Source organism: Macaca fascicularis, chromosome 3 (assembly GCF_037993035.2).
Source record: "Macaca fascicularis isolate 582-1 chromosome 3, T2T-MFA8v1.1".
NCBI lineage: Eukaryota > Metazoa > Chordata > Mammalia > Primates > Cercopithecidae > Macaca > Macaca fascicularis.
The window spans coordinates 155,336,221-155,353,254 of record NC_088377.1 but is presented as its reverse complement, the minus strand read 5'-3'; the positions used below and the strand labels follow the sequence as shown (position 1 = coordinate 155,353,254).

Here is a 17,034-nt window from a genome sequence, read left to right as displayed (position 1 = left end):
TTGTGGCGTTCTCTGTATTTCCTGGATTTGAATGTTGGCCTGCCCTACTAGGTTGGGGAAGTTCTCCTGGATGATATCCTGAAGAGTGTTTTCCAACTTGGTTCCATCTTCCCCCTCACTTTCAGGCACCCCAATCAGATGTAGATTTGGTCTTTTTACATAATCCCATACTTCTTGCAGGCTTTGTTCATTTCTTTTTCTTCTTTGTTCTTTTGGTTTCTCTTCTCGCTTCATTTCATTCATTTGATCCTCAATCGCAGATACTCTTTCTTCCAGTTGATCGAGTGAGTCGGTTACTGAAGCTTGTGCATTTGTCACGTATTTCTCGTGTCATGGTTTTCATCTCTTTCATTTCATTTAGGACCTTCTCTGCATTAATTACTCTAGCCATCAATTCTTCCACTTTTTTTTCAAGATTTTTAGTTTCTTTGCGCTGGGTATGTAATTCCTCCTTTAGCTCTGAGAAATTTGATGGACTGAAGCCTTCTTCTCTCATCTCGTCAAAGTCATTCTCCGTCCAGCTTTGATCCGTTGCTGGCGATGAGCTGCGCTCCTTTGCCGGGGGAGATGCGCTCTTATTTTTGGAATTTCCAGCTTTTCTGCCCTGCTTTTTCCCCATCTTTGTGGTTTTATCTGCCTCTGGTCTTTGATGATGGTGATGTACTGATGGGGTTTTGGTGTAGGTGTCCTTCCTGTTTGATAGTTTTCCTTCTAACAGTCAGGACCCTCAGCTGTAGGTCTGTTGGAGATTGCTTGAGGTCCACTCCAGACCCTGTTTGCCTGGGTATCAGCAGCAGAGGCTGCAGAAGATAGAATATTTCTGAACAGCGAGTGTATCTGTCTGATTCTTGCTTTGGAAGCTTCCTCTCAGGGGTGTACTCCACCCTGTGAGGTGTGGGGTGTCAGACTGCCCCTAGTGGGGGATGTCTCCCAGTTAGGCTACTCAGGGGTCAGGGACCCACTTGAGCAGGGAGTCTGTCCCTTCTCAGATCTCAACCTCCGTGTTGGGAGATCCACTGCTCTCTTCAAAGCTGTCAGACAGAGTCGTTTGCGTCTGCAGAGGTGTCTGCTGCGTTTGTTTAGTTTACTGTGCCCTGTCCCCAGAGGTGGAGTCTACAGAGACAGGCAGGTTTCCTTGAGCTGCTGTGAGCTCCACCCAGTTTGAGCTTCCCAGCAGCTTTGTTTACCTACTTAAGCCTCAGCAATGGCGGGCGCCCCTCCCCCAGCCTCGCTGCTGCCTTGCCGGTAGATCACAGACTGCGGTGCTAGCAATGAGGAAGGCTCCGTGTGTGTGGGACCCTCCCGGCCAGGTGTGGGATATGATCTCCTGGTGTGCCTGTTTGCTTAAAGCGCAGTATTGGGGTGGGAGTTACCCGATTTTCCAGGTGTTGTGTGTCTCAGTTCCCCTGGCTAGGAAAAGGGATTCCCTTCCCCCTTGCGCTTCCCAGGTGAGGCAATGCCTCGCCCTGCTTCAGCTCTCGCTGGTCGGGCTGCAGCAGCTGACCAGCACTGATCCTCCGGCACTCCCCAGTGAGATGAACCCAGTACCTCAGTTGAAAATGCAGAAATCACGGGTCTTCTGTGTCGCTCGCGCTGGGAGTTGGAGACTGGAGCTGTTCCTATTCGGCCATCTTGCTCCCAAGCCCGAGATTAAAATTTAAAGTTCCTCTGTGAACTTGATTTCTAGTTCCTTAGAAATTCCTCCAGTAGAATGCCCAAGGGGGCATTCTAAAGGTTGGTAAGAACTCCTTAGAATGTTAGTCACCCAGGTGACTAGTGTGAATGAGAAAACATTTTATTTTCCTCAGTGAACGACTGGAATAAAAATCAAAAACCTAGAAATAACTTGCTGGTTTACCATCTAGACATGTGTACCAGAGATTAGGGAGGAACCCTGAAAAAGGTGTCCACATGAACTCCTGGGAAGCAAGTCACCCAGCACATAAAACATCAAAACCAATCTGCAGACTAATTCAAGACCTTGCTGACCTGTAGTGCAGGATCCCTCAGTTAACCGTCTTGGCCTAGGTCTTAGAAGGGGCAACAATGTAGATTTCTAATTCTGATGAATGCGACCAAGGTTGGGTAGAAAAGGGCTTTAAAAAACATCTATGTACAGCATATTGATCAAATCATATTAATGCTACATCAAAAATTAAAACTCACATTTGGTTCTTTTTCTCTTTCTTCATTAATAGTACCCTTCGCCCTTATTTTGTGCCTGAAAATGTTTCAGGAGCCTCTGATTAGTCTTTCTGCTCCATTGTGGCTCATCCCATCCAGTTTCTCCTGTACATTACCTCCAGAAATAGGTTGGTAAATGTAAATGTGACCACGTCTCTCTCCTGTTTAGCCCTAACCCCCCATGCCACTGGTTAAAAAGTACCTAAGTAATTCAACCTCATTTTGCCTGCTATGCTAAGCCCTTTACAATCTGGCTTGAACTAACTCTCATTCTACCCCTTGGCATTCTTTCCCCAAACAGAGTCCAGCCCTTTGAATATCTCATTGTTTCTAGATGTGACTTTTTCTTTTGTGCTTTTTTTTTTTTTTTTTTTTTTTTTTTTTTTGAGATGGAGTCTCGCTCTGTCTCCCAGGCTGGAGTGTGGAGTGCAGTGGCGTGATCTCAGCTCACAACAAGCTCCAAGCTCCACCTCCTGGCATTCTCCTGCCTCAGCCTCCCAAGTAGTTGGGATTACAGGTACCCACCACCACGCCTGGGCTAATTTTTTGTGTCTTTAGTAGAGATGAGGTTTCATTATGTTGACCAGGCTGGTCTCAAACTCCTGACCCTCATAATCCGCCCTCCTCGTCCTCCCAAAGTGCTGTGATTACAGGTGTGAGCCACCACACCTGGCCCTTTTGTGCTTTTTTAGTCTTGTCTTTGGCCACCTGTTGTTCCCTCTGCCTACAATGACTGTATTCTTCTCTAATTGGGAAACTTCTAGTCATCCCTAAAACCTAAATCAGAATGTTAGTAACTTTGAGATAAACTTCCTGATTCCTCTAACAGTCTCCTGATAACTTCTGTCCTTTCTCCTTATTTCTAAGAGAATATCATATACCATTGTTTATTATAGTACTTATCACTTATAGTAATTATAATTACCTGTTGATATGTCTATTTCCATCTTCACATTATAGATTCCTTGAGATAAGAAACTAGGGCATATTTATTTTCAATTTCTCAGTGTTTGTTATAATTCATGACACGTGGATTATTTTAAAATATCTATTAGAAAAATAGAGACCATGATTAAATAATATAGATGACTATATTATATAATTTAAGGTAGAGTGGAAACAAAGTATTGTTCCATTAATTAATTTTTTACTTTTTAATTTCTAAAATTATAATAATTTTAAAATTATGTTTAAATCTTGACTCATTATTGACTCCATAATTGAAAACATTGTCCTGAACTCTGAGGGGTAATACTTTAAGTCTTAGAAGATAAAAATGTACATATTTTAAAATATTAGATTATTTTCTGAAATTAGACGAGGAAATAAGAGAAGCACACTGTCACAGTAATGTTGGCAAAAGGTAAAGAGGAGAAGCGAGGATGGAAAGGATGCTGTGCAGTTATTGACTCAACAGCATTTATTATGTCACTATTATGTTTCAGGCACTGTTAGCCACTGTGAATACAGAAAAATACGAAACTCTCCTTTACCAAAAAGAACTCAAGGAACATAAAGGGGAAATGAGAGATATTCAAAAGTATACTTTCTTCATGTCACAATTTTCATGGTTCTGGGCCCTATCATCATCAACCATCAAGTTCTTTGTCTTTTTTCTCAAATGTTCTAAAGCTCTTGAATTCAACTCTTTAGATGTAATTAGTCATATGACTAGCACTTTGAATTTCAGAGTGGCATTTTATTAATAGACATCCTCTAATGTGGGCCAGAGAGTAATCCATCTATCCTCATAAATTATTTGAAACTAGAATTGAACTATTTAGATATTTCAAATTATTAATAAGCACCTGCAAAACAACCACCCAAAACAGTGACTGAATTCTCATTTCCTGATTCCTTCCCCCTAATTTGACCCACCTGTATTAGTCTGTTTTCATACTATAATTTACAAAAGAAAGAGGTTTAATGGATTCACAGTTCCACACGACTGGTGAGACCTCACAATCATGGCAGAAGGCAAGGAGGAGCAAGTCACATCTTACATAGGTGGCAGTGGGCAAAGAGAGAGCTTGTGCAGGGAAATTCCTGTTTTTAAAAACATCAGATCTCATGAGACTCATTTACTATCATGAGAATGGTGCAGAAAAGACCCACCGCCTTAATTCAGTCACCTCTCTCTGGGTTCTTCCCAAGACACATGGGAATTGTGGGAGTTACAATTCAAGATGAGATTTGGGTGGGGACACAGTCAAACCATATCACCACCTGATATAGCCATAATATCATAAAAATCAAGTTATTTTTAGTGTAATTGTTTATTATAAAATTACTTATCACTTGCTATATAAATATAATTTATAATATATAACAAACCATAGAGACATACAACAGTATGGATAAATCTTATCAATATAATATTAAATGAACAGTTCCAAAGTATTATAACAGAGGACATTCTTATTAAGCTAAAACTACACATATGTAAATAAAATTACTTGTCCCTTGCCATATATATTATAAAGTTATATTTAACTATATATAACTCTGTAATTTATATAAATATATTAAATATTATATATAGGCATATATAGCTATAACTGTATAATTTATATTATAACTGTATACAGCAAGGGACAAGTAATTTTATTTACATATATAGGTAGCTTTTAGCTTAATAAAAAGAATGTCCTGGCCGGGCGCGGTGGCTCAAGTCTGTAATCCCAGCACTTTGGGAGGCCGAGACGGGTGGATCACGAGGTCAGGAGATCAAGACCATCCTGGATAACACGGTGAAACCCCGTCTCTACTAAAAAATGCAAAAAACTAGCCAGGCGAGGTGGCGGGCGCCTGTAGTCCCAGCTACTCGGGAGGCTGAGGCCGGAGAATGGCGTGAACCCGGGAGGCGGAGCTTGCAATGAGCTGAGATCCGGCCACTGCACTCCAGCCTAGGCCGTGACAGAGCGAGACTCCGTCTCCAAAAAAAAAAAAAAAAAAAAAAGTTCTCTGCTGTACTTTGGAATGGAATCGTTCATTTAAAATTATATTGCTAAGATTTATCCATATTGTTTGTCTCTGTGGTGTGTTAATTTTGAGTGCTGTATCATACTCCTTTTTGTGATATTAATAGTTTTGTATCTATTCTGTTGATTTGGGTTGGTTCAAGACTTATACAGCTAACAATGACACCATGAGCATTCCTTTAGATATCTCAGGTAATATATGCAAGAGTTTCTCTTGGGTATACACCTGGGAGTGGAAGTAGTGGTCATCATTTATATAAATGTTGAATTTTGAAGATAATGTCAGTCAAATTGTTTTTCAAAGTGGTTGTACCTATTTATTCTCCCATAAGCAATGTATAAGAAAGCCTGGGGGGTCAGGTGTGGTGGCTCATGCCTGTAATCCTAGCACTTTGGGAGGCTGAGGCAGGTGGATTGCCTGAGCTTAGTAGTTCAAGGCTAGCCTGGGCAACATGGTGAAATCTCATCTCTACTAAAATACAAATTAGGATGTGGTGTCACGTGCCTGTGCCTGTAATCCCAGCTACTTGGGAGGCTGAGGCACAAGAACCTGGGAGGTGAAGTTGTAGTGAGCTAAGATTGCGTCACTGGACTCTAGTCTGGATGACGGAGGAAAATGTTGTCTCAAAAAAAAATTTTAAAAAGCCTACAGCTTCAGTCATCTTCAACTCTTGGTATTAACATATTTTTAATTTTTAATGAATTAAATGAGCATAAAATTATAACTCTTTGCAGTCTTGATTTCATTTATTCTCTAACAATGCTGACCGTCCCATTATGTACTTATTGACCATGTGTTTCCTCTTCTCTGATATGTCTGCACCCTTGCCCCCCTACACACAGTGAATTGTTTGTGCTTTCTTGTTGATTTGTAGGAGTTCATTATGTATTCTTGATGCTTATTTTTGTTGATTTTGTGTAATGAAAGCATCTTCTCCAACTTTGTAACTTAATTTTTACTGCATAGTCTCTTAATAAACATTTTAAATTTTACTACAGTTAAACTGACCAATTTTTTAAATCTTTTTTTTTTCTTCTTTCTTAAGAAAATATTTCCTACTGTTAGGTCCAGAAGATATTCACATATATTTTCAACTAAGAATTTCAAGGTTTTTGACATTTAAGATCTAAATCCAACTGGTAGCCATTTTCTCTGTCTCAACTTACTGAAAAGTACCATATTTCCTATTGTCTGACATAGTATGTTTGTCATTTACCAAGGTTCTGGATATACCATTTGTCATATACCAAGGTTCTAAGCTCTCAATGTTGTCTTATTAGTTTGTCTTACTCTACCAATATAACACTACCTTAATAAATAAATCTTCATTAAAAATACTTAATCTGATAAAATTCCTCCTCCCTGCTATTTCTCAGAAACATTTTAGCTATCACTTGCCCTTTATTTTTCTTTTTAGAATAATATTTTCAAATTCTATAAAAAATGTTTTGATGTTTTGATTAGTATAAAATTTGTAGATCAATTTGTGAGAGAATTGACATCTTCATAATATTTTCTATCTATGAACATGGTATGTTGATCAAATTTTTGAGGATCTTCTTTAACACTCTTTGATATAATTGTATTACTTTCCCCATAGAAATGTTACACATTTTCTGTTTTTGTTTATAAATATTCGATATGATATTTAAATTGCATTTATTTCTACTTTTCTTTGTACTTGTCCCTGAATTTGAAGTTTTTCTCCTGTATTTCTATATTTGCATTTTAAGACACTAACATAAGAATACATACTTGAATACTTATTTTATCACCAAATAAGTTAAAGCAGGCTCCTGTCCTTTTGACTCGATCATTTTTTTAAGAATTAAACTGTTTTAGAGAATTGAATTAGAGAAGTGATAGATAGCATTTTGATTAGGTAAAACCAACAATCCTTGACTATTTTTCTTCTACAAATAATACTTTCAGTATTTTTATGGGAAGAGAGATGAAGAAGGAATAAATAAATGCTATTTAATGGTTTATATATTTTTAAGCACATAAACATTATATACATGGAGAAGGAAAGATGTGTCAGCCTGCTGTTGGATTTCATAAAAATAAACTTTGGCATAGTTTTTGACCTCATTAAGCAATATGGGTTTATAAATTAAGTCAGTATCAATTATGCAAACAGTATATTTTTCTAATAAGATTATATTTATATGGAAGCATTATGTTCTATAAGTGGGCCCACTAAAGATACTGAATGTTTTTAGTAAAGTAAAATTATGAATCATAAAAATATATAAAACTGAATTATCTTCTTGCATGGTCAGGATGGAAGAATTTTCAATTTCTCATGATTTGTGAATATAAAATTGGCCTTCCTGGGATTTGGATCAGAACTGCTCATGCAATGAAGGCTAGACTCTTATTACACAAATTCATCAGCCATTGCCAACTTTCCAGATTTCTTTTGTTACAGAAAAGTGGTTGAGAACAGTCACCATAAGGAAATTCAGTTGAGACAGTACAAGAAAATGTGTATACTGGGCCAAATATTTCTTATAAATTGACTTGTGACAACTATACACAAAGTGGGCTTTTTTTTACCAACATTTTTCCTACTGAGTTTCATGGACAAATCTAAATTCTAATGACTCCACAAATACAACTACAAATAGATTACATTTGAAAGAAAAAGGTTTTGTCTTTTATAATCAGTATGCAGGGTGTGCTAGAAAAGGAAATGTAACCCAAATCATTTTAAAGAAGGAAAGTGTATGCTTGCATATAAATGATCCAAAGTCTTGCTTATAAAATTGGCCTGTGGCAGTACATATATAAAGTCTTTTAACTGAGTATAAGTTTAGCTGCCTTTCAGTTTTTTTCACTTGTTTCTTTCTTACTTTTACTTTTGGTGGGTTTTTTTTTTTTTTTTTTTTCTTTTTTGCTTTTCTGGACAGAGAGTTAATGTTAGTCCAACTGGAAGAATTTTGAGTAAACTGGAACACAAAAAATTAATTGAAATGTTAGCAATTTCTGTGACCACAAATGGACTTTCAGTTCATAAAATGTTATCATTAAGCCATGAGAAAAACATTCTCATTTGAAAAGATGAAATCCATTGAAGATAGAATAATCTACATTTACATGTATTTTTACTTTGGTTATATAAGTTTTAATATGAGAAACATACTCTGTTTAGAAATATGGCATGTTTGAATTATTTTTAAATTTTTCTACAACCAATACTTAGTATTACGTCATTCCAAAAAGATCATTTTTATTAAAAAAAAAATGCCAAGTAATATAGGAAAATAAGAAAGTTATATAATGTTTATTTGGCTTGTTACTGATTGAATTTCCCCCTGAATAAAAATACTTAGAAGATGCAGTCCCAGAAAAACATATAACATTTTCTTTTAAATTTAACAGTAAAGAAGAATCATCAGTAACATCAGAAGAAAATAACTTTGAGAATCCAAAGAATACAGGTAATATTCTTCATTAATTTTAAAACCAAATTTGTCCCTTTTGTTAAAGTCTACAATTAAAACAATCTTACATAGGCACAATTATATTAACTTTTCAGATACCTCTATCCCGGCAATCGTTTGTTCTCATGAGGACAAGGAAGATTTGGAAGCCAGTAATCAAAATGTAAAAGATGTAAACAGGGAACATGATGAACATAATGAAAAAGAATTAGAGTTGATGGTAAGTGTTCTGGTTGCCACGGTATTAGAGAAGATGAATCCATTTCTGCTTCAAAGATGCTGCAATGCCTGTCTTTCAATAGCTTCAACTAATATAATTTGCAAATGTGAAAGCACAGCCTATTCTGTCCTTGCATCTCTAGTTTGATCAACAAGGCACTTTGATTTCTGTATGTTGCTTCTGGTCTCTGCAGTGGTAAATTAATGACATTCATTTCTTATCTATTTACCAGCGGCTCTGAGTAATAGTTTGTAGGAATTACAGGAGAGGTAGCACTATCCTGATGTGCATTTCTAATCTTTGTGACAAGTGTATACTTAGCACAAATTCGTCTATAAAATGAGAGGGCTGGACTAGAGGACTGTTAGTGTCCTGTCCAACTCTATAAGTCTATGATTCTCACATGTAACAGCATTTTTAAAAATTCCATCCTTGTGAGAATCTCCAAGTTCTATATCATTGTAGAGTATTAAATTACCAAGTAAAAAGAAAATAGCCTGTGCCATAATTTTAAAACAGGAAACAAATTCAGTACTATACAATTTAGTATTAAATTTGTTATAAATTTCATACTTGGTGAGCATTCAATCTATTTGGAATTTTTTAGGGGGATGGTTTAGATAGCACTTTTATCACAAAGGAAGAAATAGGAGTAAATGAGTCACATAATGCAATTTACCCTTTACTGTATTTGGATGGACCTCATATCATTGGAATACATGGATTCATAATCACCTAAGATTAAAATGACATTTGCCTCTTCAAGTGTCAGTGCTGAAACAGGAAAGAAATAGAGCTCATCTATTTCCCCACATATTCCACCTTTTCTATAGTGATATGGGAGCTGCATCACTAAAGTATGCAATTTACTTTGCTCCAACTTTAAGAAACTACAAAGTTGTCACCCATTGTGAGAATTCTCACCAGCTGAAAGTTAACATCGCCATTTTTTTCAAACCACAGAATATAATGAAAGGGTCCTGAAAAATCACATACTTCACCAATACATCTCATTACAATGAGCAGGCTCAAATATAAAAGTTTGTTTAGAAGTTACTGAGATTGTACATCCAATAAATGAACAGGGAGCTGTAATTTAGATGCTAATTTGCTCCATGCTGACGTTAATGCATAAAACAATGAAGCTCTATAATAGATGGAAATACAACCAAATCTGCGGAACCCACAGGCATTGGCTTACAAGACAGCTGTGCAGTTGACAAGTAACATGAGCCTTATGTGAGAAGAAGGGGAAAACGTAAGATTTGCATATAATTATTGAGATCATGCAAATGTCAGTTATGAGGAGGAGAAAAAAAAAACAGGCATCTCACTGTTAAATCCTGACAGTTGGCATCACTGAAGAGCTCAAATACATTTGAGTACCAGTTGGCAGAGGGTCATTAAAACAGAATTTGCAGAGACATTAACTCCCTCACTTTTCTTTGAGTGACGTTTTGCTATTAATAGTTTGCAGAGGCTTTGCAGAAAACATATTAATAAGAGAAACTGTAATGGGGGCACCTACAGCAAGTGTAAATGCAGCAAGGGGCACCCAGGAAGCTGCTCTCTAATTGATTAGCATGGAGCTATCAATGTGTATAGCCTAAGTGAGGAGAAAGTGCAATGACAAGCAAGAATAGTTGAATAATACAATGTGATATTTGGAAGCTGGGAAGGAGAATGACTAATTTGGGCCCCCTTTCTTACTAATCTCATTCCCCAGTCATAGCCTACAAGGATCTCCCCAAAACATCTGGCTTCCAGAGTTTATATGAAATCCACAAATGAAATCAGTCAAAGAAATCTACCAGATAATTACAAGCCGAGTTAATAAAACCTATCTAATTCACTGCATATTCAAAATGATCTTATGGTCATTATTTCTTTGTTGTTTTTATCCCATAAGATAAATCAACACTTAATAAGAAACAGAAGTACTGCTTCCAGAGATGAAAGGAATACATTTTCAACAGATCCAGTCAATTTTCCAAATAAAGCAGAGGGTTTAGAGAAGAAGCAAATCCATGGTGAAATGTGCACTGACTTGTTCCAAAGGTCTCTGTCTCCAAGTTCATCGGCAGAAAGCTCCATAAAGGGAGATTTTTACTGCAATGAAAAATATTCCTCAGGAAATGACTGTACACATCAACCTTTAGAGGAAATTACTTCAAATATGGGAGAAATCAGGCCATCATTGGGAGATACTAGTAGTGATGAACTAGTGCAATTACACACTGGCAGCAAAGAAGTCCTGGATGATAATGCTAATCCAGCCCGTGGCAATGGCACAATGCAAATACCTTGCCCCTCTTCAGATCAACTAATGACAGGAAACCTTAATAAAAAGCATGAAGGAGGAGCTAAAAAAATTGAAACAAAAGATTGGGGGTGTTTAAGAAGAGATTTCCATTCAGATATATCTGCACATCTCGACAAATCAACAGAAGAAGGATCTTCTAAGGAAGATTATGGCAAAGGTAAGGATGATGAAGAACAAAGCATATATTTAGGTGTTAATGAAAAACAAAGAAAAAATTTCCAAACAATCTTACATGACCAAGAAAGGAAGATGGACAACCCTAAAATAAGTGTGGAAGGGATTGGAGCTAGTAACAGAGACCTGACTGCTCTGCTGAGCGAAGATACCACAATCCCCACCTGGGCAATCACAGCAGACATGTCTCATTCACCAAGGACAAATGCAAGTTGGGAAGAAGCTGTGTTAACCCCAGAGCATCATCATTTGACCAATGAAGGCAGTGCTTCAGAAGGGATAACTGGTCAAGTTTGTTCACCAAGAACTGGAAATGTTTTGAAGAATGATTATCTGTTTCAAGTTGAAGAAAAATCAGGTGGGATTGATTCTGAAGATAAGGATAATAGTACACGGCATAAACAAAGTTGGAATGTTCTGGAAAGTCAGGGAAAAGCAAGAGAGAATAAGACAAACATAACAGAGCATATCAAAGATCTAACAGAGCATATCAAAGAACAAACAGATTGTGAAGACACGTGCGAAAAAAGAGATAATACGAGGAGTTTGAAAGCTACTACGGAAGAATTGTTTACCTGCCAAGAAACAATGTGCTGTGAACTGTCTTCTCTAGCTGATCATGGTATTACTGAGAAAGCAGAAGCAGGTACAGCCTATATAATTAAGACAACATCAGAAAGTACTCCAGAAAGCATGTCTGCTAGAGAAAAAGCAGTAATTGCTAAGCTACCTCAAGAGACAGCACGAAGTGACAGGCCCATCGAGGTAAAGGAAACAGCATTTGATCCACATGAAGGGAGAAATGATTATTCACATTATACCCTTTGTCAACGAGATACAGTAGGTGTAATCTATGACAATGATTTTGAAAAGGAATCACATTTAGGTATTTGTAATGTACATGTAGATGAAATGGAGAAGGAAGAAACCATGTCTACGTACAATCCTAGAAAGACACATGACAAGGAGAAATGTGGCACTGAAAATATAACATCCGTGGAAGAATCCTCACGGGTCATTACAGAATATCAAAAAGCAACTTCAAAACTGGATTTACAGTTGGGAATGTTACCAACAGACAAAATGATATTTTCAGAAAACAGAGATCATAGGCAAGTTCAAGAATTATCAAAGAAAACAGACTTGGATGCCACTGTGCATTCTGCTTTTAACTCAGACACCAATAGAGCTCCTTGGAATAGCTCTCCTTTTTCCAAACATACTGAAATTTTGGTGTCAACTAATGAGCAGGCAATTGCTATAGAGAATGCAATTACTACCATGGCTAGCCAACCTATTTCTACGAAATCAGAAAGTATTTGTAATTCAACAAGAGAAATCCAGGATATTGAGAAGCACCCTTATCCTGAGTCTAAACCTGAAGAGGTTTCCAAAAGTTCAGGAATAGTGACGTCAGGTAGTAGAAAAGAAAGATGCATAGGCCAGACTTTCCAATCAGAAGAGTGTAGTGTGGAAAAATCTCTAGGGCCAATGATTTTAATCAGCGAACCTCTTGAGAATATGGAAGAAGCAAGGCATGAAAATAAAGGATTAGTAAGCTCCGGGCAATCACTATGCTCTTCAAGTGAAAAAGAATCTGAGAGCTCTGCTTCTACTAGTCTTCCTGCTGAGGAAAGTCAAGCTCAAAGCAACGAATCTTTGTTTTCAAAATATACCAAGTCTAAAATACCTTATTTCCTTTTGTTTCTGATATTTCTTGTAACTATCTACCACTATGACTTAATGATTGGCTTGGCATTCTACCTTTTGTCATTGTCCTGGCTGTCCTGGGAAGAGGGTAGACAAAAAGAGTCTGTCAAGAAGAAGTAACCCCAGCACTACTATTCTCTCTCAAAAGATAAGCTATTTAACCCCAAACATTTGGACTGGTGAATGGGACTATTCATTGTTCAAAGATCCAGTGCAGTTTTTCTCTTGAAGGATCATTTAAAAAGGAACGCGAATACGTTTGCTCCTTCATATAAGTAATTATTCTATATAGGACCATTATGTTTGGATCATTAAATACCTATATGAATATGAGATCTGAAGCAAGTCAAGTTGAAATTAGGTACAGCTGTTGCTCCTTAGCAGGCTATGAAGTTGCAATGCTTCACATCTCTTCGCTACTTAAAGTGCTATTTCTTACATTCATTTCTCTCGCAATAAAGCTTCATTTTTTTCCCTGAGAGTATATAGTTTCCCCTACGGTTTAAAAAACAGATAAAACATGGACAATGGCAGAAGACTTTTTTGATCTTTTAGTTTTGAACATGAAATTTGTATTTCACACTGTATCATTTATCAGGATTCATTGATCCAGTATTTCAACCTTTCATATTTTTAAGAAAACACCCATATACATTGAAATGTAAACTTAAACATATTCTGTTCACTTGAGTGTGACACTGGATGTGCATGTACACACACACACATATGTATCTTATACCTTCTTTATAGCTACAAAGTTAGGGCGTTCATAAGCAAAATCTGATAAGACTGAAACAATTGGGAGATTATCTTTCAATTCTGCAAAATTTTGTGGGTGGCCTGTCTTTAAGCAATGCTTTTCTCCTGTGAGGGAAGACTGTAATACAGCTGAACTATTTCAATGTCAACTATTCAGAATTGAAACTGTATATTAAAAGTTCCACAAGCATTGCTTCAGAATGAATTTGCACCTATAAAGCATAAGGCATTAAATGACAATAAAAATTCCAAGTGGACTATTTGTTCCACATGGTAGTATTTTTGTCTTCAAACAAAGTTTTGATATTTTCTCATTATAAGACAATGAATTATCCCCCAAAGTGCATTTAGAAAACAATCTTTGGTGATATTTATTATATGATTATCAGGTTGTTAGATAACTCAAAATTTTAAATAGGCAAATAGGTAAAGTGGAAATCTATTGAAGAAGAAATGAATATCCAGTATAGCAGTGACTTTGCTGTTATTACCTATGGTTAAGTCTGTATGATAATGAAACTCATTTTAGTCAAGTAGAGGCAATGCAAAGATTTGCATAGTTTATTTTAACTATTTATGGAATGACTACTATATGCAAAATTCTGTGCTCTGTTCTGTGGCATAGCACTTCTTTGATATGCTGCATAGCTAGTTCTAGGCATAGGTATGTAGTGTGACACTTTTGTCGTTACTGAAATTATGGAAGAAAATCACCCAGAGGAGGCCTCTTTGGTTGGTTCTTTTTTCATAGGAACTTCTTTCATAACACATGTAACACTGATTTTCAGATAGAAAAAGCAATCTGTTTATTTACCTGAAAGGGGAAAGTCAATGAGTAAAACTTGCATATGTCATCCCATAGAGCTAAGACATATGCATTTATGGGAAGACAAAATAAGAATGAAACATTTATACTGTCTTTCATCTGGTAGTAAATGATTTCCTTAATTTTTATTAGGTACATAACTATTTCCAAATCCTCTAATTGCATACTACTCTCAAGTCCCATTGAAAATGAATGCTTGACTTCATCTTTTTAGTTGACCAAATACAAACATCCTGAAGTAGAACTTAGGGCAAATATTTGATTGAGAGGGCAGAATTTCATTCACTACAAGAGAAGTACTGTAATCAGTACCTAGAAATAATCTCTAAAATTGCTATCCTGATAATTTTGTTGACAGGTCTAATTTGCAATGAAGTTAAGGTTAGGATTTCCTTAGTTCTTAATGGCTCAGTTTTTGAATTCTACCTTTAAGGGTTTTAGTCAACATGCCATATCTCATTTTTGCAGAGAACACTATATTATGAACACAGGTGTCTTAACTAGAATTATTATCTTAAAAGACAACATAACTTCTTTTATGTCTTTTATTTAACTTTTGGTAATATTAACTTACCAAATCTCCTATACATTTTTAATATGACAAAACAAATTTTAAAAGATTCGAAATACTTAATTGTGTATTTCTCTGAATTCAATGAAGAAATAATTCATGATTCAACTGCATCTCCAAACATTACTTATGACCTTGAAATAAAATAAGAATCTATGAAACTATTGATATCTGAAGAGATGGATTATTGCAACCTGTTTTGGTCACATCACTATGCCGAGCAAGAAAAGTGGATCTCGGAGTACTAGCAGCCCCTGGTTAATGGAGATCTGCCTGTGAAACATATGGCAAGAGTAATCTTTATAAGCATAGCTGCCTGCACTGTGTCTCTCCAAGTACCAGTTAAGGCCCAAATGAGGGCATGGCAGGAGATTTAGAGAGGTGCATCACACATCTGCTTCATATGTTGGGTAAGAAACATCACCTCATCTTTCATTTTGCTGGGCTCCTGACTTTTAGAAACAAAATTCTGAATATTTGCAAGTCAAGTAAGTATGGGTAGCAAAAACAATTATCTTTTTAAAAAATCACATCGGTATAGGCCATCAATATCACAACAGATTTCTCAAGGTAAAAGAAAATAAGCCCATGAGATGACAGTCACCCTTCAACATAAAAGAACATTGGGTTAATGCAGCCATGGTATCCTGCTGAGCTCCAGTATTTCGATAGTGAATTATTTCAAATAATATATATAATTTTATTAAGCAGGCCCATCTTTAACGTGTTATCTCAAACCAGTCTGCTGGTTAAATGGAAAATAAAAATATCCATGCCAAATTTCGGAAAATATTTTTCCCAAATAGCATTTATAATACTTAATGTTTTTCTCTAGTCATGAGTATTATTTTGTAACACCAGCTCTTTATCTTCATTAGACTCATTCTTTGTATATAAATGAACCAAAAAAGCAATGCAAAACAATAAACTAGCAGAAGAACTAGAATAGATACAAGAAGATTTATCTACTGATTTCTGTTCTTGTGATCTCTCACTTTCAAATTTTTACTGAGAATATAGAAATTGAATTATGCAATAAGATCTTATTCAGTTATTTGAATGTGTCTCAGTCAGTTCCTGTAGAACTGAGAAATAGGATTGACTCTGATTCCACAGCAAGATCTGAAATGAGAAGCCAAACTCTTCAAGCACCTCTATCTCTGTACTCTTATATGAAGAGAACAGTAAAAAATTACTGGTATTTATTTGGTTAAATTCATTTGCTTATTTTTTTTTCTGTTTTTGGAAATTATGATAAAAATCATGGCAACATAATTCACTTTTCATCTTTTAAATATAGATTTTGCCATTAATCCAACATGTTTCCATCACTTTACCAAAACCTATTTAAAACAACAAATTAAATTTTCACTAGGTTTGAATGATCATGTTTTATAAGAAATGTCTTTATTTTAGCTGTTAAAACCTTATTAAACAAACAACTCTTTAAAAAGCATAACTTTTTTGTGTCACTTCTATATTTGTTAAATGCATTCATATTACTTTCATTTTTCAAATATGAAACAAATGTGAAAATGTGATGAACTCCCTTTTTCCTAACATACTCAGTTCTTTGTGTTAATGATAATAAAAAGAGGCATGGGTAAAACAATAGATTATAGAAAAATTACCTTAATTTAGCTATGATGCCTCCAACATATGATTTGCAGCAGATTTCAATGCCTAATTAAACTACTGGTCTTGGTTAGAATTGATGCATCTTCCTACTCACACCCCTACGGAAACCATTCAACCTTATTTCCCACTGCTCCCTGTCTCTACCTTAGTCAGTGACATCATCCCCAGAACACGCCACAGGAATCTGTTCCTCCATGACTG

General features: G+C 36.0%; 1 protein-coding gene across 2 annotated transcripts in view; it reads left to right on the top strand.

Annotated features, from left to right (window-relative positions):
• PPP1R3A (protein phosphatase 1 regulatory subunit 3A) overlaps positions 1 to 16,651 on the top strand; it is a 42,179-nt gene extending 25,528 nt beyond the window's left edge. Inside the window, exons 1-4 of one of the 2 annotated variants that reach the window (XM_074036609.1) lie at positions 2,199 to 2,312; positions 8,551 to 8,609; positions 8,708 to 8,832; positions 10,742 to 16,651. In XM_074036609.1, the coding sequence (XP_073892710.1) occupies positions 8,830 to 8,832; positions 10,742 to 13,159 (2,421 nt within the window). In that variant the 5' untranslated portion in view covers positions 2,199 to 2,312; positions 8,551 to 8,609; positions 8,708 to 8,829 and the 3' untranslated portion in view covers positions 13,160 to 16,651. Of the gene's footprint in view, positions 1 to 2,198; positions 2,313 to 8,550; positions 8,610 to 8,707; positions 8,833 to 10,741 lie in introns of those variants that run through there. The other variant, XM_005550563.5, reaches the window with a different exon arrangement.
• Positions 16,652 to 17,034: the final 383 nt, after the last annotated feature.